The sequence below is a fragment of the Mustelus asterias genome, unplaced genomic scaffold, assembly GCF_964213995.1.
Source record: "Mustelus asterias unplaced genomic scaffold, sMusAst1.hap1.1 HAP1_SCAFFOLD_2911, whole genome shotgun sequence".
In the NCBI taxonomy this organism is placed as follows: Eukaryota; Metazoa; Chordata; class Chondrichthyes; order Carcharhiniformes; family Triakidae; genus Mustelus; species Mustelus asterias.
This window is the reverse complement of record NW_027592856.1, coordinates 17,832-44,179: the sequence shown is the minus strand read 5'-3', so window position 1 is coordinate 44,179 and position 26,348 is coordinate 17,832. Positions and strand designations below refer to the sequence as shown.

At 50.0% G+C, this 26,348-nt stretch overlaps 1 protein-coding gene across 1 annotated transcript in view; it reads right to left on the bottom strand.

The window, feature by feature from the left end:
* Positions 1-785: 785 nt before the first annotated feature.
* Positions 786-26,348, bottom strand: part of LOC144490133 (uncharacterized) — a gene marked incomplete at both ends in the record, with an annotated part of 41,981 nt that continues 16,418 nt past the window's right edge. Inside the window, 6 exons of the mRNA XM_078207940.1 lie at positions 786-839; positions 2,269-2,313; positions 8,770-8,823; positions 10,888-10,932; positions 13,011-13,064; positions 17,324-17,368. Coding sequence (XP_078064066.1) covers positions 786-839; positions 2,269-2,313; positions 8,770-8,823; positions 10,888-10,932; positions 13,011-13,064; positions 17,324-17,368 — 297 coding nt within the window. The remainder of the gene's footprint in view (positions 840-2,268; positions 2,314-8,769; positions 8,824-10,887; positions 10,933-13,010; positions 13,065-17,323; positions 17,369-26,348) is intronic.

Genomic DNA, 26,348 nt, shown 5'->3' with positions numbered 1-26,348 from the left:
AGCCACGACAGACAGACACTCAAACAGACACACACACAGACACAGACACAGAGACAGACAGACACAGAGACAGACAGACACAGAGACAGACAGACACAGAGACAGACAGACACAAGACAGACAGACACAGAGACAGACAGACACAGAGACAGACAGAGACAGACAGACACAGAGACAGACACACAGACAGACACACAGACAGACACACAGACAGACACACAGACAGACACACAGACAGACACACAGACAGACACACACACACATCACACCACAACACCCAAAACACACACACACAGAGACACACACAGAGACACACACAGAGACACACACAGAGACACACACAGAGACACACACAGAGACACACACAGAGACACACACAGAGACACACACAGAGACACACACAGAGACACACACAGAGACACACAGACACGGACAGACAGACACGGACAGACAGACATCACACCACAACACCCAAAACACACACACACGTGCCAACCACACCACACATGCGCCAACACGCTGCCGCACATGCGCCAACCACACCATACACCAATCAAAATACAGGCCAATCACACCACAACATCATAACACCATGCCCCACACACCATCCGCACTGCAACACCGTGCCATTCATACACCAATCACGCCACACACACCACAACCCCGCACACCACTCACACCACAACCCCGCACACCACACACACCACAACCCCGCACACCACACACACACCACAACCCCGCACACCACACACATAATGGACACACGCAAACACACACGTTCTTACCTTGACACCTCGAACTCCAGGGTATCCTATTGGACCCTGTGCACCTGCAGGACCCTATATGGAAATATATACAGGTTATAATTCCAGTGACACTATTCAATAAATAGATTCCCAAACAAAAGAAATGTTTGGGAATTCTTTGCTGTAAAAAAAACACATTGCTAAGATCTAAAAGGGTTAAGGGAAAAAATTCAGAGATAAATATTTGTGGCTTTATACCGGTGGGATAACCGCAAACGCCCAGAGTGCATCGCTCCGTGGCATAATCTTCACTCCGACAATGTGTAGCCTCCCCAGAACCGAGGCTGAATTCCACAGCTACCGGCTGTGGTCTCTCAAACAAGGTGGTCTCCCCGGCTAAGTCTAAATGTCGGCAATGCTATCTGACCCTGCTGGGGTCAGCCAACCCACATTATGTCCTCATCTGGAGCCAGCTGGCTCTCCAGCGGGGTGGGGGATGGGGGGAGGGGAGGGGGGGTGGGGGGCGGGGGGGGGAGAGGATTTGTGGTCAATACAGCCGAGAGGATGGATGATGGGCACGCCGGTGAGACACAGACCAAGGGCCGCGCCGAGACGCAGGGGTAAGCCTGCGCTGCCACACCCCGGGGGGGAGATCCCCTTCCGTCTTCTTTCTCCTGCTATCCCCCTGGGGGCCGGGGGGGGGGGGGGGGGGGGGGGGGCAAGAGCTCAGTGCCTCGCAGCTGCCCACAGCAGCTGGGATTGAGAGCACAGTTTCGGAGTGTGGGAAAATAAGGAAGAAACAGCAGGCGTGCAGAAGGTTGGATGGGAACCACTTGAGGGGGCGGACGGGACAGTGCGAGGCGAGGGAGATTGCAGCTGCAGCAGCATCTGACTCGGCAGAATCCAGTCCGCGGCACTGCCGGGGAACTGCCCAAAGCGAGAGAGAGAATCCAAACCCGCCGGCGGACGGAGTTTAGTGCGTCGTACTCTCGCCTCTCGAGCCTGAAAGTCATGGACTCGAGCCCCATTCCAGAATCTTTACAGATACACCATCCTTTCCAGATGTATCACCGCATGGTATGGCTCCTGCTCTGACCAATTCCGGCCTCGGGTCACTGTCTGTGCGGAGTCTGCACATTCTCCCCGTGTCTGCGTGGGCTTCCTCCGGTTGCCCCCCACAGTCCAAAAGATGTGCTGGTTAGGTGGATTGGCCATGCTAAATTTCCTCTCAGAGTCAGGGGGATTACCGGGGTAAATACGTTGGGTTATGAAGATAGGACCTGGGTGGGATTGTTGTCGTTGCAGGCCCGATGGGCAGAATGGCCTCTTTTGGTACTGTCGGGATTCTACGATGATTCTAGGATTTATTGACTCCCCCTCCCAGAGTCCACACCCAGGCTGAACCAATCGAGCACAGTGAGCATCATTAGTAAACAGACTCACATAATCAAACAAAGGACAACTGAACACAATATATTAACAGCCGGTCAGCGTCAGGTCAAGCAGTGAGGAAACGACTTACCGCATTCCCCTTGTCACCGGCTGGACCTTCTCGACCCGGGTGACCCTGAAATAAAAGGAAAATTGAATTTAACTTCTCAAGAAACAAAGCAGTTGAAATCTGCGCCTCTCCAGAGTGTTAAAGATACTTTAACACAATGTTTTCAAGTGACCTTGTGCATGCACCAAGCCTCTCCTTCCTTGAGACAGTCCAGTCCAGAGTTCACAACTCCGGTGGGACATGTCCCAGGAACTCCCATCGGTCGACACTTCTTCGCAGACAGCCAGTTCCAATAACTCTTCCGATTAATGAACGAATGGAATTCGCTGGCAAGTATTACATTTTTAAAAGATGTGTTCTTTTCCCCTTATGGTACCCCTCCTGGGATTGGCTAACAGGATGTGGTGAACCATCGTTGGTTCCCACTGTGGGATTGTACTAATGTTGTTGTTGGGCTAGGGTGGGATTGATACACCTGTGGTTGTTACTGTTGTGGCACATCCCAGTCGGGCTCCGCCTCCTGGGAGAGGTATAAGACCCCCTGCTCGGACGGGACCCCTTCAGTCTGGGATAGTGTGCAGATCGAAGCCCAGGAACGGCAGTGCGGCCTGTGACCCTTCGGAACGGGGATCATCACCATCGTCGTCGAAGTACTCATGTCGCTCCCATACCCCCAGTGACGAATCCCTTATCCCTTATTTCTCCCCCGGACGTGGCGCGGACAGCATCGGGACCAGTGCTTAACAGTTTTACTCCAATGCACAGCTTGCCTGAGCCCCGAAGATCGTCGCCATCGCAGAATGTATCAGGATCCCCTGCACTACCGTTTCATCAGGGTCAACCGGCCTGTGAGTCCGTGGGAGAACAGCAGGACGCTGTTTTGGGGAGAACGCCACCGCAAGTGCCTACTCCGGTGTCACCGCCGGTATTGAGGAGGTCACAATGACGGTGCGGTCCTCCAGACCATCTGAACTTATAATCTGTTGACATTTTAGTCTGTTTTCGTACCCCGCCGGCCTTTGTTCTCAAAGGCGGGGTGAATGTGGTGAACCATCGTTGGTTCCCACTGTGGGATTGTACTAATGTTGTTGTTGGGCTAGGGTGGGATTGATACACCTGAGGTTGTTACTGTTGTGGCACATCCCAGTCGGGCTCCGCCTCCTGGGAGAGGTATAAGACCCCCTGCTCGGACGGGACCCCTTCAGTCTGGGATAGTGTGTTAAAGTTCTGATAGTTCCATTGTTAGTTAATAAAAGCCTTCTTTTACCGAAGCTTCAAGCCTCGTGTCCAATTGATGCGCATCACAGGAGCAACCAGGAGATTAATCTTCCTGGAGATTCTGGCACAATCCTGAAGGGCTTCGTAGCACTCCCAGGAGCCCCGGACAGCAGCCTGTTTCCAGGCCCCGGGTTGAGTATTCCCCTCCCTTCTCTCTCCCCCCCCCCGCCCCCTCCCCCCACCATCCTGATGAAATCTGCTGACACAGCTGGCCTTCATTCTAATTAACTTTACCTCAGTGTCGGAGAGGGAGCAGCGAATCCTTTGGCCTATCGTTACTGTCGGAGGGTTCCGGAATTAGAATTCCAGACCCGCACTCTATTCGAAGACAGAGTGAATCTAAACCAGCAGTACAGGGAAAGTACAGGAATGGAACATCAAAGGCACAGATCCTGACTAACATATCTTTCAAAGAAAGATAACATACAACAAGAATGTACATTAAAAAAAACAGAAGGTACAGCACGGAAACATTGGTTCTATTGTGGGCGGCACAGTGGTTAACACTACTGCCTCACAGCGTCAGGGACCCGGTTCAATTCCCGGGTTTGGGTCACTGTCTGTGTGGAGTCTGCACCTTCTCCCCGTGTCTGCGTGGGTTTCCTCCGGGAGCTCCGGTTTCCTCCCACAGTCCGAAAGACGTGCTGGTCTGGGTGCATTGGCCGTGCTAAATTCTCCCTCAGTGTACCCGAACAGGCGCTGGAGAGTGGCGACTAGGGGGATTTTCACAGTAACTTCATTGCAGTGTTAATGTAAGCCTACTTGTGACACTAACAAAATAAACTTTCTTACCAGTGTTTATGCCCCACATAAGTATCCACCCCTTTTCACCATGTCCATCGATTCTTTTCTCCCTCATGTTTATCTAGATCCCATCTCTAAAATGGTCGTAGCAAGACACTCAGTTTTTAAAATTAATTTGTGGGACTTGGGCGTCGCTGGCTGGGCCAGCATTTATTGCCAATTCCTAGTCACCTGAGGGCAGTTGAGAGTCAACCACATTGCTGTGGCTTCTGGAGTCACATGTAGGCCAGACCGGGTAAGGACGGCAGATTTCCTTCCCTAAAGGACATTAGTGAACCAGATGGGTTTTTCCGACAATCGACAAATCCCACCACAGTAGATGGTGGAATTTGAATTCAATAAAAAATATCTGGAAATCAGATTCTACTGATGACCATGAAACCATTGTCGATTGTCGGAAAAACCCATCTGGTTCACTAATGTCCTTCAGGGAAGGAAATCTGCCATCCTTACCCGGTCTGGCCTACATGTGACTCCAGAGTCGCAGCAATGGGGTTGACTCTCAACTGCCCTCCAAGGGCAACTAGGGATGGGCAATAAATGCTGGCCCAGCCAGTGACACCCATGAATTAAAAAAAAAATCATATTCATCAGTAGATTCTTAATTCCAGATATTTGCTGTGGTGGGATTCGAACCCGGGTCCCCAGAACATGAGCTGAGTTTCTGGATTAATAGTCTTGTGATAATACCACTAGGCGATTGCCTCCCCGTTCAAGGAGCAATTAGGAATGGGCAACAATGGGTGCCAACGACACCCACATCCCAGGAAGGGAGAAACAAAACAGTTACCCTCCCAGTAACGCAGCTGACACTGGGAGTTTAAATTGATCATGTTTGCCGAGTGACCACGAGGGGATTCACTTCGAAGTTTCAGGTGAAATAAGTTTGAAGGTTTTTTATTTAAGTTTATTTATTAGTGTCACAAGTAGGCTTACATTACACTGCAATGAAGTTACTGTTAAAATCCCCTAGTCGCCACACTCCGGCGCCTGTTCGCGTACACTGAGGGAGAATTTAGCACGACCAATGCTCCTAACCAGCACGTCTTTCGGAATTAGAGGGGAAACCGGAGCACCCGGAGGAAACCCACGCAGACACGGGGAGAACGTGCAAACTCCACACAGACAGTGACCCGAGTCGGGAATCGAACCCGGGTCCCTGGCGCTGTGAGGCAGCAGTGCTAACCACTGTGCCACCATGTCTCCCATACGTCAGGAGCTCGTGATGATTGTTTACGCTTTTCATAAGATGAAAAGCACACAAACCTCAAAAATATAAGACCCAAAGTGAAGATGAAAAAAAACTAAGGAGCTCACTTCAAATGTCGGCTCCCCAGGAAGCCTCTTGAACCGACTATACAGGCTGCAGCTGGAACAACATCGCTGCCGCGATGTGTCTGCGCCTGTTAAGGCACAGCTGCTCACCATAATACAGCTGAGTACGCATCCAAATATTTAAACACTTGCACAAAAGATTTCCTGGAGTCCCTCGCATTACGGGGCGGCACGGTAGCACAATGGTTAGCACTGCTGCCTCACAGCGCCAGGGACCCGGGTTCAATTCCCAGCTCAGGTCACTGTCTGTTCGGAGTCTGCACGTTCTCCCCGTGTCTGCATGGGTTTCCTCCGGGTGCTCCGGTTTCCTCCCACAGTCCGAAAGACGTGCTGGTTAGGGTGCATTGGCCATGCTAAATTCTCCCTCAGTGAACCCGAAAAGGCGCCGGAGTGTGGCGACTGGGGGATTTTCACAGTAACTTCATTGCAGTGTTAATGTAAGCCGACTTAGAACATAAGAACATAAGAAATAGGAGCAGGAGTAGGCCATCTAGCCCCTCGAGCCTGCCCCGCCATTCAATAAGATCATGGCTGATCTGACGTGGATCAGTACCACTTACCCGCCTGATCCCCATAACCCTTAATTCCCTTACCGATCAGGAATCCATCCATCCGCGCTTTAAACATATTCAGCGAGGTAGCCTCCACCACCTCAGTGGGCAGAGAATTCCAGAGATTCACCACCCTCTGGGAGAAGAAGTTCCTCCTCAACTCTGTCTTAAACCGACCCCCCTTTATTTTGAGGCTGTGTCCTCTAGTTTTAACTTCCTTACTAAGTGGAAAGAATCTCTCCGCCTCCACCCTATCCAGCCCCCGCATTATCTTATAAGTCTCCATTAGATCCCCCCTCATCCTTCTAAACTCCAATGAGTACAAACCCAATCTCCTCAGCCTCTCCTCATAATCCAAACCCCTCATCTCCGGTATCAACCTGGTGAACCTTCTCTGCACTCCCTCCAATGCCAATATATCCTTCCTCATATAAGGGGACCAATACTGCACACAGTATTCCAGCTGCGGCCTCACCAATGCCCTGTACAGGTGCATCAAGACATCCCTGCTTTTATATTCTATCCCCCTCGCAATATAGGCCAACATCCCATTTGCCTTCTTGATCACCTGTTGTACCTGCAGACTGGGCTTTTGCGTCTCATGCACAAGGACCCCCAGGTCCCTTTGCACGGTAGCATGTTTTATTAGTAACTTAAGTTACTAATAATAAATAAACCAATCTGCAAAAACTCCCATTAGTCCCTATCACGCACACACAGGTTTCCAAAGGCCTCATATCTCTCGCAAATCAGTACAAGGATGGCACCACGTTGTATGCCAATCCGTCCCTCCTCCCCGGCTCCCAGAACTAAACGGATAATGCGACACTGTAACAGATCCTTTGGCCGCGTTAGCGTTTAACCTGCTCTCCTGGCTTGCTGTCTTTTGTGTTCTTTGTTCCCTCGTCCTTCAATCATCCTTCCTTCCATATTTTAAAATTAATCTTTCGCGGGATGTAGGTGTCGCTGGGTCAGCATTCGTTGCCCATCCCTAACTGTCCCTTGAACTGAGTGTCTCGCTCAGCCATTTCAGAGGGGTAGTCACAAGCCAACCCCTTGGTGCGGCAACAGTAATCTCTCCCTCATTGTCAACAAAACCAAGGAGATTGTCATCGACTTCAGGAGACATAGAGGAGAACATGCCCCTGTCTACATCAACAGGGATGAAGTGGAAATGGTCAAGAGCTTCATGTTTCTAGGTGTCCAGATCACCAACAACCTGTCCTGGTCCCCCCATGCTGATGCTATAGTTAAGAAAGCCCACCAACGCCTCTACTTTCTCAGGAGGCTAAGGAAATTTGGTATGTCCACTACGGCTCTCACCAATTTTTACTTTAAGACCCAAAGTGAAGATGAAAAAAAACTAAAGGAGCTCACTTCAAATGTCGGCTCCCCAGGAAGCCTCTTGATGCGACACAGAAAGTATTCTTTCCGGATGTATCACAGCTTGGTGTGGCTCCTGCTCTGTCCAAGATCGCAAGAAACTACAAAGGGTTGTGAACGTAGCCCAGTCCATCATGACCACACTTCCCGCTGCCTCAGAAAAGCAGCCAGCATAATCAAGGACCCCATGCACCCCAAACATTCTCTCTTCCAACTTCTTCTGGAAAAAGATACAAAAGTCTGAGGTCACGTACCAACCGACTCGAGAACATCTTCTTCCCTGCTGCCATCAGACTTTTGAATGGACCTATCATCTTTTGAGTTGATCTTTCTCTACACTTAGCGCTGCCTCGGAAAAGCAGCCAGCATAATTAAAGACCCTATGCACCCCAGACATTCTCTGGTCCACCTTCTTCCGTCGGGAAAAAGATACAAAAATCTGGAGGTCACGTACCAACCGACTCAAGAACAGCTTCTTCCCTGCTGCCGTCAGACTTTTGAATGGGCTGACCATATATTAAGCTGATCTTTCTCTACACCGTAGCTATGCCTGTAACACTACATCTGCACCCTCTCCTTTCCTTCTCTCCTCTGTACTCTATGAATGGTATGCTTTGTTTAGTGCGCAAGAAACAATACTTTTTAAAATTCATTCGTGGAACATGGGCGTCACTGGCTGGGCCAGCATTTATTGCCCATCCCTAGTTGCCCCAGGGCAGTTGAGTGTCAACCGCATTGCTGTGGCTCTGGAGTCACATGTCGGCCAGACCGGGTAAGGACAGCAGATTTCCTTCCCTAAAGTGAACCAGATGGGTTTTTCCGACAATGGTTTCATGGTCATCAGTAGATTCTTAATTCCAGATTTTTAAAATTGAATTCAAATGTCACCATCTGCCGTGGCGGGATTCGAACCGGGTCCCCAGGACATTAGTTGAGTTTCTGGATTAATAGACTCGGGATATGGTTTCTATGGTTCTATTCCAAGTGCAGGTCAGTGGGACTAGGCAAAAAATGGTTCGGCACAGACAAGAAGGGCCAAAAGGCCTGTTTCTGAGCTGTAATTTTCTATGGTTCTATAATACCGTTAGGCCATCGCCTCCCCCAATATAGGTGACAATAATAAATCAAATCAGGGTCGCAGAGTTAACACTCCGCAATCCATGTGACTCACCGGAGGTGCTTCTGCTCCTATCAGCCCCTGCATTCCCTGCTTGCCTGGAGGTCCCTAGAAAGTTAGGAGGAGACAAACAGGTTAGTCAAACAGGTCCGCCTAGCGAGTCACCGGCTCTAGCCCCAGTTTCTGGACCAGCACACAGTGACCACTCAGCCACCCACACTCTCCCAGTCCGCAACGTAATCAGCTGGCGATACAGAATCTGGGTTTGGACTCGTGCTGGGGCTGTACAACCCACGGCGCGTGCCCCAGGCAAGCAGAGTCACACCAGCAACAAATACATTTGGACACGTGCTCCCGAGACAAGTCTGAACCTCCCTCTCTTCACCCAGCCGGGACTGAACGTGTTGCAATGTACAGACCCAGAGTGAAAGCTCACATTATGACTGGAGCAATGAGCAATTCTCTACTCTGGTTGAAATTACTGGAATGGTTTCAATAAAATCACAAACGTGAAACCAGGGACCCATCCCCGCTGCTACAAATCCAATGTGCAAAATAGAGTCATAGAGGTTTACAGCATGGAAACAGGCCCTTCGGCCCAACTTGTCCATGCCATCCCTTTGTTTTAAACCCCTAAGCTAATCCCAATTGCCCATATTTGGCCCATATCCCTCGATACCCATTTTACCCACCTAACTGTCTAAAATAGAGATAAAGTGATACCGAGAAGGCCATTCGGCCCTTCGAGCCTCCTCTGCCATTCATTACGTTCATGGCTGATCATCAAATTCAATATCCTGAACCCCCCCTTCCTCCCATACCCCTTGATCTCTTTAGCCCCAAGAGCTATATCTAATTTCTTCTTGGAATCTTCCAACGTTTTGGCCTCAACTACTTTCTGTGGTAGTGAATGCCACACATTCACCACCCTCGGGGTGAAGAAATTTCTCCTCACCTCAGTCCTAAAAGGTTTACCCCCTTATCCTCAAACTATTGGTTGGGAAACCAATGGCAGAGCAGGATCCCATAAAACAGCAACGAGGTCACGGTCAGGTAACCTGTGTCTTCTTGGTGATAATAATTGAGGGATAAATGTCAGCAGGCATAGCTCCCCCACTCTTCACTGGATAGTGCGGGAGGGGGAGGGAGGTCTTTTGCAATCACCCAAGCACTTTACCCAAGAGCTTTTACAATTACCCAGGGAAGCTCGAGACTTCGCTTTAATGCTCCATCTAAAAGGTGGCCAATGGCAACAAGTAAACATCCTCTGGTCACATGCTCTGGTTGTGTAATGTCCTTTAATTATTGGTGGCCACCTGAGGGGCCAACTGGAAATCTCAACACTCCTGCCCCACTAGCACAAGATCTCATTTTTGTCCTGTTCTCCTATCTATCTGAGGAAGGATGTCCTTGCTATAGGGGGAGTGCAGCGAAGGTTTACCAGGCTGATTCCTGGGATGGCAGGTCTGTCATATGAGGAGAGACTAAGTCGGTTAGGATTATATTCACTGGAGTTTAGAAGAGTGAGAGGGGATCTCATAGAAATTTATAAAATTCTAACAGGATCAGACAGAGTGGATTCAGAAAGAATGTTCCCGATGGTGGGGGGAGTCCAGAACTAGGGGCCTCAGTTTTGAGAAAGGGTCAACTGGACTCGGAACGTCAGCTCTTTTCTCTCCTTCCAGATGCTGCCAGACCTGCTGAGATTTTCCAGCATTTTCTCTTTTGGTTTCAGATTCCAGCATCCGCAGTAATTTGCTTTCATCCAAAACTAGGGCTCATAGTTTGAGGATAAGGGGTAAACCTTTTAGAATTGAGGTGGGGAGAAAGTTGTTCACTCAGAGGGTGGTGAAAGTGTGGAATTCACTCCCACAGAAAGTAGTTGAGGCCAAAACGTTATCCGATTTCCAGAAGAAATTAGAAATAGCTCTTGGGGCTAAAGGGATCAAAGGATGTGGGAGGAAGGGCGGGGGGGGGGGGGGGCGGAATCAGGATATTAGATGATCAGCCACGATCATAATGAATAGCAGAGCAGGGTAGAAGGGCCGAAAGGCCTACTGCTGCTTCTAGTTTCTATGTTTCCACGTGTCTATCTCCACGTCCAGTCAGCCGCTTCCCAACTTATGCTCAAGCTGCATGAAGTGCAGCAAGTGGAACTGTTCCGGAACTTACTTTTTCACCGGGAAGTCCAATTGGACCTTGGGGTCCGGGAAAACCCTGTGAAGAAACAAAACAAATGAAGACAATTTTTCTTTTAGAAAGTCAGTCAAGACGTTCGAGTAACTCACCTCAGGAGGCCCGAGGAGCTGCGACCACCTCGGAGAAACTGAAAACCAGAGGCACTGGCTATTCCGGCTCCGGGCTCACTGGCTGGTTCTGCGTGAGTGAGTGTCGTGGGATTGCCAATTCGGAAAAGACTTTCTGCCTTTTTTGTTTAAGAAAGTACGGTTGTCCGAAACCCTTAAGCCGGAAGACACAATTGCCGGACTTTTACCTGCACGGCCGCCCAAGGCCATTGGAGAATGCCGTCCTGCGTGCCGGTAAAATTCCCCAATCGGCAGCCCCGGGAATGAACAACTTATTGGGAACGGGAAACTTTGAAACGTAATCACGATGGAGCGATTACCCTTTTAAGGAGCAAGGCTCTTATCAGTGTACAATATAATTTGGTAATGAAAGCTGCATTACTCATTCTTACAGAACAAGCAGGCTGCAAGACGTCTTAACATTTAACTAGGTTATCCAGAGATTGATGGGTGGAAGAAATGGATTGCCGAGGGGACCAACTGGAGTGTATCTGGATCAGCCCAGGCACAATGAATGCGTCAGCACCGCGAGAATGATTGCACTGGGATTATCAGGAGATACCAGATGTGGTTGATTATGGGACCAATCTGCCAGTCATGAAGGTTCCTACGTTCCACTGCACCCCAAAAGCAATTTCCAACTCACGAGTAAATTATCATACACCAAAATGATTAAATTTCACTCTGTTCTTCAAGTTACAAAGCCAGCCAGCAGATTGACAGGACGAGTCCTTAATCCATCTCTTTGCTTCCTCCAAAAAACTAACTCCATTCGGATAGATCCCGGGATAGATTCCGTACAGTGCGGAAGGAGGCCATTCGGCCATCACGTCTGCACCGACCACAATCCCACCCAGGTCACATCCCCGTAACCCCATACATTTACCCTAGCTAATCCCCCTGACACTAAGGGGCAATTTAGCATGGCCAATCCACCTAACCTGCACATCTTTGGACACTAAGGGGCAATTTAGCATGGCCAATCCACCTAACCCACACAGCTTTGGACACTAAGGGGCAATTTAGCATGGCCAATCCACCTAACCTACACATCTTTGGACACTAAGGGGCAATTTAGCATGACCAATCAACCTAACCCGCACATCTTTGGACACTAAGGGGCAATTTAGCATGGCCAATCCACCTAACCCACACATCTTTGGACATTAGGGAGCAATTTAGCACGGCCAATCCACCTGACCTGCACATCCTTGGACAGTAAGGGGCAATTTAGCACAGCCCAATGCACCCTAACCCGCACATCTTTCAGACTGTGGGAGGAAACCGGAGCACCCGGGGGAAACCCATGCAGACACGGGGAGAACGTGCAAACTCCGCACAAACAGTGACCCAAGCTGGGAATCGAACCCGGGTCCCTGGCGATGTGAGGCAGCAGTGCTAACCACTGTGCCACCGTGCCGCCCCAATTGAATCCAATCCATGGTTCCCACAAGAGAGACAAACAAGATCCAGGCTGATTGGATAAGGCATTGCACCCCCATCTTGGGCTCCATCCCAACGCTTGGTCTTAGCCAAATGTCCGAGGGCAATAAATCCTGTTCCCAACCCGGCAACTGTTACTATTGGTGAGGGCTTTTAATTTATTAAAGCCTTAGAAAGGTTGGCGTGGCAGATTTGACCAAACAGTTTCTCTCCCTCCCGCTTAATTCGCTTGGGAACTCGAGGAAGTCAAGTCCAGTGCCGGAATTTTCCAGCCCTTTCCTGCCAGTGGGAGCGGGAGATCCCGCCAATGGCAGCCCCCCATCCCAGCGGCAGAGGGTACAGTGGACACAAAATCTCATAGACATCAGCGGGGCTGGGAGATGGCGGGCTAACGCCAGCGCTGGAAGCTACGTGGCGGGGAGGGGGGTGTGTCGCAGGACATATCACAGAGAAGAGAGATGGAAGATGTGATATTTTGAGGTGGCTGGCATCTCTCTTACGAAGGTCCACTTCTGTCATTTTCGTACAATTTCAGCGCTTACTCACCTGAGATCCTGGGTTGCCTTGCTGGCCTGGTGGCCCAGGTTCACCTTGAAGACCCTGAGGGAGGCAGAGACACAGAGTATGAGTCCATTATGCAGTAGACGCTTGGCCAATGTGATCCTCTTTGTTACTCAGGTAGACTGTTAAAGGACTGGGACCATTCACCCTCCAGAACATAGACGTGTATTCTGCATTCACTATGCTTCCTTAGAACGGGGCAATTGTTTAAGGTTTATTTATTAGTGTCACAAGTAGACTTACATTAATACTGCAATGAAGTTACTGTGAAAATCCCCCAGTCGCCACACTCCGGCGCCTGCTCGGATACACTGAGGGAGAATTTAACACGGCCAATGCATCCTAACCAGCATGGCATTCGGACTGTGGGAGGAAACCAGGGCACCCGGAGGAAACCCACGCAGACACGGGGAGAACGTGCAGACTCCGCACAGACAGTGACCCAAGCCGGGAATCGAACCCGGGTCCCTGGCACTGTGAGGCAGCAGTGCTAACCACTGTGCCACCGTGCCACCCCCCCCCCCCTCCTTCTTTGAGCCGGGGCTCTGTTGGAGCCACAACGTCATATTCCCACATGTCAATCTGCGCCTCTCAATCATCGCAGGTAGACTTGGAGGCGACCTGATGGAGCTTTGTAAAATAATGACGGAGCTGGACTCTGAGCTTCTCGGAGATAGATCATCTCCAAAGGACCAGGAGGCACGGACCTGTCCTGCCCTCTCGGCAGAATGTCAAATATCCACCGGTGATACTCGGACACCCTCTCCATGTACCAACCGATTCCTCAGCTGACCACCACTAACTCAGATCATCTGATCCTTTTTGCTGCACTGTTGTTAGTGACATCCTGCTGTGCGAAAACTGACCACCACGTTCGACTGTGAAACAGTTCAGTGAATTTCACAAGACCTTCACTCCTTGTGATGGGTTTTGAAATATAGTCGAAACATGAAAGGTGGAGGCAATGCGAGGGCATCCCATAGCAGGGCATGTTGTCAAATGAGAGTTCTGCTGACACTTTAATGGTTGACTCAGGCCATCTGTCAAAACCCCTATGCCAGGGGAATTCATAATAACTTTAAGCAAACTTCTGCCTGCCCTTAAAGCAACTATTCAAACAACAAAGAACAGTACAGCCCAGGAACAGGCCCTTCGGCCCTCCAAGCCTGTACCGTTTACCTATCTAGACCAACCCCTTATATCCCTCTATTCCCCGTCTGTTCATGTGTCAATATGAACGGCACGGTGGCACACTGGTTAGCACTGCTGCCTCACAGCTACAGGGACCCGGGTTCGATTCCCGGCTTGGGTCACAGTCTGTGTGGAGTCTGCACGTTCTCCCCGTGTCTGCGTGGGTTTCCTCCGGGTGCTCCGGTTTCCTCCCACAGTCTGAAAGACGTGCCGGTTAGGGTGCATTGGCCGTGCTAAATTCTCCCTCAGTGTAACCCGGACAGGCGCCGGAGTGTGGCGACTAGGGGGTTTTCACAGGAACTTCATTGCAGTGTTAATGTAAGCCTTAAAATAATAAATAAACTTTAACTTACATGCCTATCCAGATAAGTCTTAAATGTGGCTAATGTATCTGCCTCAACCACCTCACTTGGCAGTGCATTCCAGGCCCCCACCGCCCTTTGTGTAAAAAACTCCCCCCCGCACATCTCCACTGAACCTTTCTCCCCTTATCTTGAACTTGTGCCCCCTTGTAATTGTCATTTCTGCCCCTGGGAAAAAGCTTCCAACTGTTCACCCTATCCATACTCCTCATAATTTTATAAACTTCTATCTGGTCACCCCCTCAGCCTCCGTCTTTCCAGGGAGAACAATCCCAGTTTATTCAACCTCTCCTCATAGCTAATACCCTTCATACCCCGGCAACATCCTGGTAAACCTTTTCTGTACTCTCTCCAAAGCCTCCACGTCCTTCTGGTAGAATGGTGACCAGAATTGGACACAGTATGCCAAATGTGGCCTAACCAACTTTTTATACAACTATAACATAATTATACTTGTTCCCCGAAGTGTACACAGAAGCACGATCACTACCGTGGCTAAATTCTGGTAAATTCTTTCAACTTCTCGGTATAAATGACAAGATCTGGAACTATTTACAGCCTGCTCACTTCAATAGAATTTATATCCATGCACAGTTGAACAACTACAATGTAAAATGTGTGTTCCTGCGCACTGCAATATAGTTCTTTTATTTCATTCATGGGATGTGGGTGGCGCTGGCTAGGCCCAGCATTGATTGCCCTCCCTTGAGAAGGTGATGGTGAGCTGCCTTCATGAACTGAAGTCCCTCTGGGGTAGGTACACCCACAGTGCTGTTAGGGAGGGAGTTCCGGGATTCTGACCCAGCGACAGTGAAGGAACGGCCGACATATTTCCAAGTCGGGATGGCGAGTGGCTTGGAGGGGAACTTGGCAGGTGGTGGTGTTCCCATGTGTCTGCTGCTCTTGTTCTTCTAGATGGCAGCGAATTGGGAAGGTGTTGTCTAAGGAGCCTTGGTGAGTTGCTGCAGTGCATCTTGGAGATGGTACACACGGCTGCCACCGTGCTTTGGTGGTGGATTGAGTGAATGTTTGTGGATGGGGTACCAATCGAGTCCTCGATAGTGTTGCTCTTAAAGCACGACAGGATCCCTCGAACAAACTGGGCTACATTCAGAAGTCACTGAAGTGTTATGTTGTTTTATATTCATTACTGTACTGTTCAATGCCAGCACCAAGCACAGGGAAACACTCTCTCTAGTTTTGGGACTAACCTGATCGAGTGTCAGGGAATTTCAGAATCCCTGCACTAATCTTTCAAACACTGAGGCCCAAAGTCAACCAGTCTGAGGGGCCATTAATGTCAAGAGATCAATTGGTGAAGGCATCTTGGAACCTTGGTCTAATGGATTGGAAACTCAACCTCAATCTCTTAGTCCTTGCCTCTGAACCATTATCTATTCCTTTTCAATCCACTGTAATCTGTGGAGTTACACCTCTTACTCTGCACTGCAGTTATACTCAAGGAGGGGGTGGTGTGATGGGGATTGGTGGAATTCGGAACCGTCCATGCAAATTCAGGAATGAGGTTAGATGGTCCAATGGTCTCTCCCCCACCCCACCAAGTCTGCATTGCCCTTTAACCGCCCATCCCACCCTAAAACCCTCTCCCTGCCCCCTCACCCATCCGCCTTGCCCCCTACCCTCCCCAAACCGCTAATCCACTTGCCCCCCCACCCCGCTGACTCAACCCCCATAAAAGAACCCTCTCCCCAAACTCTTCCCAGCTGCACCGGGAGTAGCAGGTTGGTGGGAAAGCCAGCCACATTGCTGTGGATCTGCAGGCCAGACCGTGGCTGATTTCCCTCCCTCAAGAGAACCAGGTGGGTTTTGAGGACGCAAAATATATTAATTGAATTGTTATCAACCTTCAAGTGGTAAAACACAACAAATATTTATGATTGAGATTGGGCACAGAGGGAGCGCACGGCTCTCACAGTCAATGTTGTGAGCAATCAGCACACACCTCACTTCACTCACCCTCGCTTTACATGAGAATCACTTCATAGAATCTTTCCTGCTCAGGAGGCCATTTGGCCCATCGAGTCTGCCTCGACTTGCCAATAGAACATCCCCCCCCCCGCCACCCCCCGCCTCCCCGCAGGCTCTCTCCCCCACCCTATCTCTATAACCCTGTGCAGTTAGCCCGCTAATCCCTCTAACCTACACATCTTTGGACACCAAAGGGCAATTTAGCATGGCCAATGCACCTAATCTGCACATCTTTGGACACTAAGGGGCAATTTAGCATGGCCAATGCACCTAATCTGCACATCTTTGGACACTAAGGGGCAATTTAGCATGGCCAATCCACCTAACCTGCACATCTTTGGACATTAAGGGGCAATTTAGCATGGCCAATCCATCTAACCTGCACATCTTTCAGACTGTGAGAGGAAACCGGAGCACCCAAAGGAAACCCACGCAGACATGGGGAGAACATGCAAACTCATCACAGATAGTAACCAAATCGAACCTGGTTCCCTGGCACTGTGAGGCAGCAGTGCTAACCACTGTGCGACCGTGCCGCCCCACTTTAGTCATTCCGATAGGAAAAAAGCTACGTGGACAGAAATCAGCGGAATGTGACACTGCGCGTGGTCAAAGGTCAACAAAATGTCCCGTGGGGCAGCACTCAGAACCCAGATGGGCCACAGGAGGTTGCCCACCACTGCTGTACAACCTTTCCCCCCTCCCCTTCCAGGACGCAGGAAAATAATCCAAGTCAGATTTAAGATGAGGACTTACCAAGTTTCCTTTGTGACCTCGGCGCCCATCAACGCCCCCTATTCCCTGAAACAAGACAGAATAGATTAATGTAGCTCCATCTCTCACTGCCCCCGACATCCATAAAGTTTTACATTGGCAGAAATCACAAGTCATCAATCTACAATCTGATTGAGAGAGAGGAAAAAATGGCAGATGGAATTTAACCCTGAAAAGTGTGAGGTGATGCACTTTGGAAGGAGTCACTTGACCAGGAAGTATACTATGAAAGGTCTGACACTGGGAAGTTCCGAAGAACAAAGGAACCTTAACGTCTTTGTCCATAGATCCCTGAAGGTGGAAAGGCAGGTTAATAGGGTGGTGAAAAAGGCACAAGGCACACTCGCCTTTATCAATCGGGGTATAGGTTACAAAAGCAGAGAGGTCATGATGGAGTTGTGTAGAACTTTGGTGAGGCCACAGCTGGAGCACTGTGTGCAGTTCTGGTCGCCACATTATATTCATAGAATCCCTAGTGCAGAAGGAGGTCATTCGGCCCATCGAGCCTGCACCGACAACAATCCCACCAGGGCCCTATCCCCGCAACCCCACGTATTTACCCTTCTGATCCCCCTGACACTAAGGGGCAATTTAGTGTGGTCAATCTACGTAACCCGCACATCTTTCGGACTGTGGGAGGAAACCGGAGCTCCCGGAGGAAACCCAGCACAAACACGGGGAGAGCGTGCAAACTCCACACCGACAGTGACCATTATAGGAAGGACGTGATTGCACTGGAGGGGGCGCAGAGGAGATTCACCAGGATGCTGCCTGGGATGGAGCATTTAAGTTATGAAGAGAGGTTGGATAGGCTTGGGTTGTTTTCTCTGGAGCAGAGGAGACTGAGGGGCGACCTGATCGAGGTGTTCAAGATTATGAGGGACATGGACAGGGTCGATAAGGAGCAGCTGTTCCCCTTAGTTGAAGGGTCAGTCATGTGGGGACACAAGTTAAAAGTGAGGGGTGGGAGGGTTAGGGGGGGATTTGAGGAAAACCTTTTTTACCCAGAGGGTGGTGAGGGTCTGGAATGCGCTGCCTGGGAGGGTGGTGGAGGTGGGATGCCTCACATCCTTTAAAAAGTACCTGGATGAGTACTTGGCACATTGTAACATTCAGGGCTATGGGCCAAGTGCTGGCAAGTGGGATTAGGTGGGCACTTAAGGGCCTTTCACGCGTCGGTGCAGACTCGATGGGCTGGAGGGCCTCTTCGGTGTAGTTGTCTGCGATTCTGTGATTTCCTAGACCATCATTTCTGAACAGTGATTGCTTCTTTGGGAAGTCAAGTTTCAACATTGGTCACCGCACAAGTTTCACCCTGGGCCCTGAACTTCCTGACTTACCTTTTATTTCATTCACTCATGGGACATAGGCGTCGCTGGCTGGGCCAGCATTTATTGCCCATCCCTAGTTGCCCTTGGAGGGCAGTTGAGAGTCAACCACATTGCTGTGGCTCTGGAGTCACATGTAGGCCAGATCGGGTAAGGACGGCAGATTTCCTTCCCTGAAGGGACATGAGTGAACCAGATGGGTTTTTCCGACAACGGTTTCATGGTCATCAGTGGATTCTTTTTTATTGAATTCAAATTCCACCATCTGCCGTGGCGGGATTCGAACCCAGGTCCCCAGAACATGAGCTGAGTTTCTGGATTAATAGTCCAGCGATAATACCGCTAGGCCATCGACTCACCCTCCAACACAACAGTGATTACACTTCAATAGAACTTCACTGAGGTTGTGAAAGGAGCGATATAGCTGCGAGTCTTTCTATGTATTCCCTTCCCAGATCCCAGTCAGAGTCAGACTAGAATGACCCATTCCCCCTCATATTTACAACAGTTCGCCTACAGATCCATTAGGAAGAGAATTCCTTCATTCAAAGAGCAACAAACACCTGGGATAAGAGAGTTTATTAGTGTCACAAGTAGGCTTACATTAACACTGCAATGAAGTTACTGTGAAAATCCCCTAGTCGCCACACTCCGGCGCCTGTTCGGATACGCTGATGGAGAATTTAGCATGGCCAATGCATCCTAACCAGCACGTCTTTCAGACTGCGGGAGGAAACTAGAGCACCCGGAGGAAACCCACGCAGACACGGGGGTGAACCTGCAAACTCCACACAGACAGTGACCCAAGCCGGGAATCGAACACAGATCCGTGGCGCTGTGAGGAAGCAGTGCTAACCACTGTACTGCCGCCGACACACCGACACACACCGACACACACACCCCCCAACACACACACCCCCCGACACACACACCCCGACACACACCCACCCACCCACCGACACACACACACACCCACCGACACACCCCGACACACCCCGACACACACACACCGACACACACACCCCCCGACACACACACCCCGACACACACACCCCGACACACACACCCACCGACACACCCCGACGCACACCCACCCACCGACACACACACCCACCCACCGACACACACACACACACCCACCGACACACACACACACCCACCGACACACACACACACTCACCGACACACACACTCACCGACACACACACTCACCGACACACACACTCACCGACACACACACTCACCGACACACACACTCACCGACACACACACTCACCGACACACACACCCACCGACACACACACCCACCGACACCGACACACACACTCACCGACACACACACTCACCGACACACACACTCACCGACACACACACTCACCGACACACACACTCACCGACACACACTCACCGACACACACACTCACCGACACACACACTCACCGACACACACACTCACCGACACACACACTCACCGACACACACACTCACCGACACACACACTCACCGACACACACACTCACCGACACACACACTCACCGACACACACACCCACCGACACACACACGCACCCACCGACACACACACGCACCCACCGACACACACACGCACCCACCGACACACACACGCACCCACCGACACACACACGCACCCACCGACACACACACGCACCCACCGACACACACACGCACCCACCGACACACACACGCACCCACCGACACACACACGCACCCACCGACACACACACGCACCCACCGACACACACACGCACCCACCGACACACACACGCACCCACCGACACACACACGCACCCACCGACACACACACGCACCCACCGACACACACACGCACCCACCGACACACACACGCACCCACCGACACACACACACACCCACCGACACACACACACACCCACCGACACACACACGCACCCACCGACACACACACACACCCACCGACACACACACACACCCACCGACACACACACACCCACCGACACACACACACACCCACCGACACACACACACACCCACCGACACACACACACACCCACCGACACACACACACACCCACCGACACACACACACACCCACCGACACACACACACACCCACCGACACACACACACACACCCACCGACACACACACACACCCACCGACACACACACACACCCACCGACACACACACACACCCACCGACACACACACACACCCACCGACACACACACACACACCCACCGACACACACACACACACCCACCGACACACACACACACACCCACCGACACACACACACACCCACCGACACACACCGGGTCCCTGGCGCTGTGAGGGAGCGGTGCTAACCACTGTGCCACCGTGCGCAGAGGGAGAGGGAGTAATGTCAGGAATATTCGAAATGTAGCTGGATTCTCTACTAAGAAGAAAATATAAATGAATCTAGAAAGTTCTGGAGAGGGGTCGCAAGACTGAGAATCATTAGTTCCACCTCTTTCCCTCTCTGTCTCCACAGGACCTGTCTGTCCCAATGAACATTCCCACAAGTTCCTTGTTCCATTTACTTTTGCTGGCACGTCATTCTAAAGAATGTTTTTGATGAATTTTCCACAGAAATGATTTGAGAAAATGGGTGTTATTTTTCTCTAAATCATTGGGTGCTCGCATGAGTTTGAAAAGAAAGGCGAGGTATGTTGGTCGGAAGTTGTTTGCTTCCACAGCTGAGGAACAGGCATCGTGTTGGAACGTTCTCCTGGGTCTGTGGTGAAGAGATGGGATAAAGCCTGGGTCTTAAGCCAGGGGAAGAGGAAGGGTTTGTTACTGGGAATGCTGCGACCAACTGCAGGAAGGCAAAACAGAGTCAGAAGACTAAAACAAAAGCAAATGACTGCGGACGCTGGAATCTGAAACTAAAGCTGGAAAACGCTGGAAAATCTCAGCAGGTTTGACGAGGTCTGTGGAGAGAATAGATGTGGAGATGCCGGCGTTGGACTGGGGTAAACACAGTAAGAAGTTTAACAACACCAGGTTAAAGTCCAACAGGTTTATTTGGTAGCAAAAGCCACACAAGCTTTCGAGGCTCTGAGCCCCTTCTTCAGGTGAGTGGGAATTCTGTTCACAAACAGAACTTATAAGACACAGACTCAATTTACATGAATAATGGTTGGAATGCGAATACTTACAACTAATCCAGTCTTTAAGAAACAAAACAATGGGAGTGGAGAGAGCATCAAGACAGGCTAAAAAGATGTGTATTGTCTCCAGACAAGACAGCCAGTGAAACTCTGCAGAGAATAGAGCCAACGCTTCGAGTCTGGATGACCCTTTGTCAGAGCTCTGGGGAAGAGTTTCGTCAGCTGGTGTAAGAAGGATGTTCCCGATGGTGGGGCTGTCCAGAACCAGGGGGGTTCACAGTCTGAGGATACAGCGTAGACGGTTTAGAACATAGAACATTACAGCGCAGTACAGCCCCTCTGGCCCTCGATGTTGCGCCGACCTGTGAAACCAATCTAAAGCCCATCTAACCTACACTATTCCAATATCATCCATATGTTTATCCAATGACCATTTAAATGCCCTTAATGTTGGCGAGTCCACTACTGCTGCAGGCAGGGCATTCCACGCCCTCACCACTCTATGAGTGAAGAACCTACGTCTGACATCTGTACTATATCTATCACCCCTCAATTTAAAGCTATGTCCCCTCGTGCTAGCTATCACCATCCGAGGAAAAAGGCTCTCACTATCCACCCTATCTAATCCTCTGATCATCTTGTATGTCTCTATTAAGTCACCTCTTAACCTTCTTCTCTCTAACGAAAACAACCGCAAGTCCCTCAGCCTTTCCTCATAAGACCTTCCCACCATACCAGGCAACATCCTAGTAAATGTCCTCTGCACCCTTTCCAATGCTTCCACATCCTTCCTATAATGCGGCGACCAGAACTGTACGCAATACTCCAAGTGCGGCCACACCAGATTTTTGTACAGCTGCAACATGACCTCCTGGCTCCAAAACTTAATCCCTCTACCAATAAAAGCTAACACTCCGTACGCCTTCTTAACAACCCCATCAACCTGGGTGCCAACTTTCAGGGATTTATGCATATGGACACCGAGATCTCTCTGCTCATCCACACTACCAAGTATCTTACCATTAGCCCAGTACTCTGTAATCCTGTTACTCCTTCCAAAGTGAATCACCTCACACTTTTCCACATTGAACTCCATTTGCCACCTCTCAGCCCAGCTCTGCAGCTTATCTATGTCCCTCTGTAACCTGCAACAACCTTCCGCACTGTCTACAACTCCACCGACTTTAGTGTCATCCGCAAATTTACTAACCCATCCTTCTACGCCCTCATCCAGGTCATTTATCAAAATGACAAACAGCAGTGGCCCCAAAACAGATCCTTGCGGTACACCACTAGTAACTGAACACCAGGATGAACATTTCCCATCAACCACCACCCTCTGTCTTCTTACAGCTAGCCAATTCCTGATCCAAACCGCTAAATCACCCTCAATCCCATGCGTCTGTATTTTCTGCAATAACTTACCGTGGGGAACGTTATCAAACGCTTTACTGAAATCCATATACACCACATCAACTGCTTTACCCTCATCCACCTCTTTGGTCACCTTCTCAAAGAACTCAATAAGGTTTGTGAGGCACGACCTACCCTTCACAAAACCGTGTTGACTCTCCCTAATCAAATTATTCCTTTCTAGATGCTTATAAATTCTATCTCTTATAATCCTTTCCAGAACTTTGCCCACAACAGAAGTAAGGCTCACTGGTCTATAATTACCAGGGTTGTCTCTACTCCCCTTCTTGAACAAGGGGACAACATTTGCTATCCTCCAGTCTTCTGGCACTATTCCTGTAGACAATGATGACATAAAGATCAAAGCCAAAGGCTCTGCAATGTCCTCCCTAGCCTCCCAGAGAATCCTAGAATAAATCACATCTGGCCCAGGGGACTTATCTATTTTCACGCTTTCCAGAATTGCTAACACCTCCTCCTTATTAATCTCAATCCCGTCTAGTCCAATAGCCTGTATCTCAGTATCCTCCTTGACAACATTGTCTTTTTCCTGCGTGAATACTGACAAAAAATATTCATTTAGCGCCTCTCCCATCTCTTCAGGCTCCACGCACAACTTCCCACTACTGTCCTTGACTGGCCCTAATCTTACCCTAGTCATTCTTTTATTCCTGACATACCTATAGAAAGCTTTAGGGTTTTCCTTGATCCTACCCGCCAAAGACTTCTCATGTCCCCTCCTGGCTCTTCTTAACTCTCTTTAGGTCCTTCCTGGCTAACTTGTAACTCTCAAGCGCCCTAACTGAGCCTTCACGTCTCATCTTTACATAAGTCTCCTTCTTCCTCTTCACAAGAGATTCAACTTCTTTAGTAAACCACGGTTCCCTCACTCGACCACTTCTTCCCTGCCTGACAGGTACATACTTATCAAGGACACGCAGTAGCTGTTCCTTGAACAAGCTCCACATTTCAATTGTGCCCATCCCCTGCAGTTTCCTTCTCCAACCTATGCATCCTAAATCTTGCCTAATCGCATCATAATTTCCTTTCCCCCAGCTATAACTCTTGCCCTTCGGTATATACCTATCCCTTTCCATCGCTAAAGTAAACGTAACCGAATTGTGGTCACTATCACCAAAGTGCTCACCTACCTCCAAATCTAACACCTGGTCTGGTTCATTACCCAATACCAAATCCAATGTGGCCTCACCTCTTGTTGGCGTATCTACATACTGTGTCAGGAAACCCTCCTGCACACATTGGACAAAAACTGACCACTCTAAAGTACTCGAACTATAGCTTTTCCAGTCAATATTTGTAAAGTTAAAGTCCCCCATAACAACTACCCTGTTACTTTCACTCCTATCCAGAATCATCTTTGCAATCCTTTCCTCTACATCTCTCGAACTTTTCGGAGGCCTATAGAAAACTCCCAACAGGGTGACCTCTCCTTTCCTGTTTCTAACCTCAGCCCAAACTACCTCAGTAGACGAGCCCTCATCAAACGTCCTTTCTGCCACCCTAATACTGTCCTTGACTGACAATGCCACACCTCCCCCTCTTTTACCACCTTCCCTGCTCTTACTGAAACATCTAAACCCCAGAACCTGCAACAACCATTCCTGTCCCTGCTCTATCCATGTCCCCAAGATGGCCACAACATCGAAGTCCCAGGTACCAACCCATGCTGCAAGTTCACCCACCTTATTCCGGATGCTCCTGGCGTTGAAGTATACACACTTCAAACCACCTTCCTGCCTGCCAGTACACTCCTGCGACCTTGAAACCTTATTCCATGACCTCACTACTCTCAACCTCCTGTACACTGGAGCTACAATTCAGGTTCCCATCCCCCTGCTGAATTCGTTTAAACCCTCCCAAAGAGCATTAGCAAATTTCCCACCCCCAGGATATTGGTATCCCTCTAGTTCAGGTGTGGACCATCCCGTTTGTAGAGGTCCCACCGACCTCAGAATGAGCCCCAATTGTCCACGTATCTGAATCCCTCCCTCCTGCACCATCCCTGTAGCCACGTGTTCAACTGTTCTCTCTCCCTATTCCTCTCCTCACTATCACGTGGCACGGGTAACAAACCAGAGATAACAACTCTGCTTGTTCTAGCCCTAAGCTTCCACCCTAACTCCCTGAATTTCTGCCTTACATCCCCATCCCTTTTCCTACCTATGTCTTGGGTGCCTATGTGAACCACGACTTGGGGCTGGTCCCCCTCCCCCTTAAGGATCCCGAAAACACGATCCGAGACATCACAGACCCTGGCACCTGGGAGGCAACACACCAACCACGAGTCTCTCTCGTTCCCACAGAATCTCCTATCTATCCCCCTAACTATGGAGTCCCCAATAACTAATGTTCTACTCCTCTCCCCACTTCTCTTCTGAGCAACAAGGACAGACTCTGTGCCAGAGACCTGTACCCCATGGCTTACCCCTGTTAAGTCCCCCCCCCCCCCAATAGTATCCAAAACGGAATACTTGTTATACAGAGGAACAGGACAGAGACGAGGAGAAATTTCTTCACCCAGAAAGCGGTCAGCCTGTGGAATTCCATAGAATTATCATAAAATCCCCACAGTGCAGAAGGAGGCCATTCAGCCCATCGGTTCTGCACCAACCACAATCCCACCTAGGTCCTAATCCCGAAACCCTATTTATCCTGCTAATCCCCCGACACTAAGGGGTAATTTAGCACGGCCAATTGACCTAACCGGCACATCCTTGGACTGTAGGAGGAAACCGGAGCACCCGGAGGAAACCCACGCAGACACGGGGAGAATGTGAAAACTCCACACAGACAGTGACCCAAGCCGGGAATTGAACCCGGGTCCCTGGCGCTGTGAGGCAGCAGTGCTAACCCACTGTGCCACCATGCCGCCCCTTTTTTTTTTAAACCTTCTGTCCTTACTCGGTGCGTACCCCTCTATTCCCTCCCTATTCGCTACCACAGAAAGTAGTTGAGGCCAAAACGTTGTTGCCAGAATTTTCCGACCGTTGACGCCAGCGGGATTTTCCCATCCTGTTGCAGTGAACGGGGATTTGGCTTGTTGCCAAGTTCTCCGTCTTCACTGCAGTGGGAACATGGTGTGAAGGGGCAGTAAGGTCGCACCCTGTATATTTTCAAG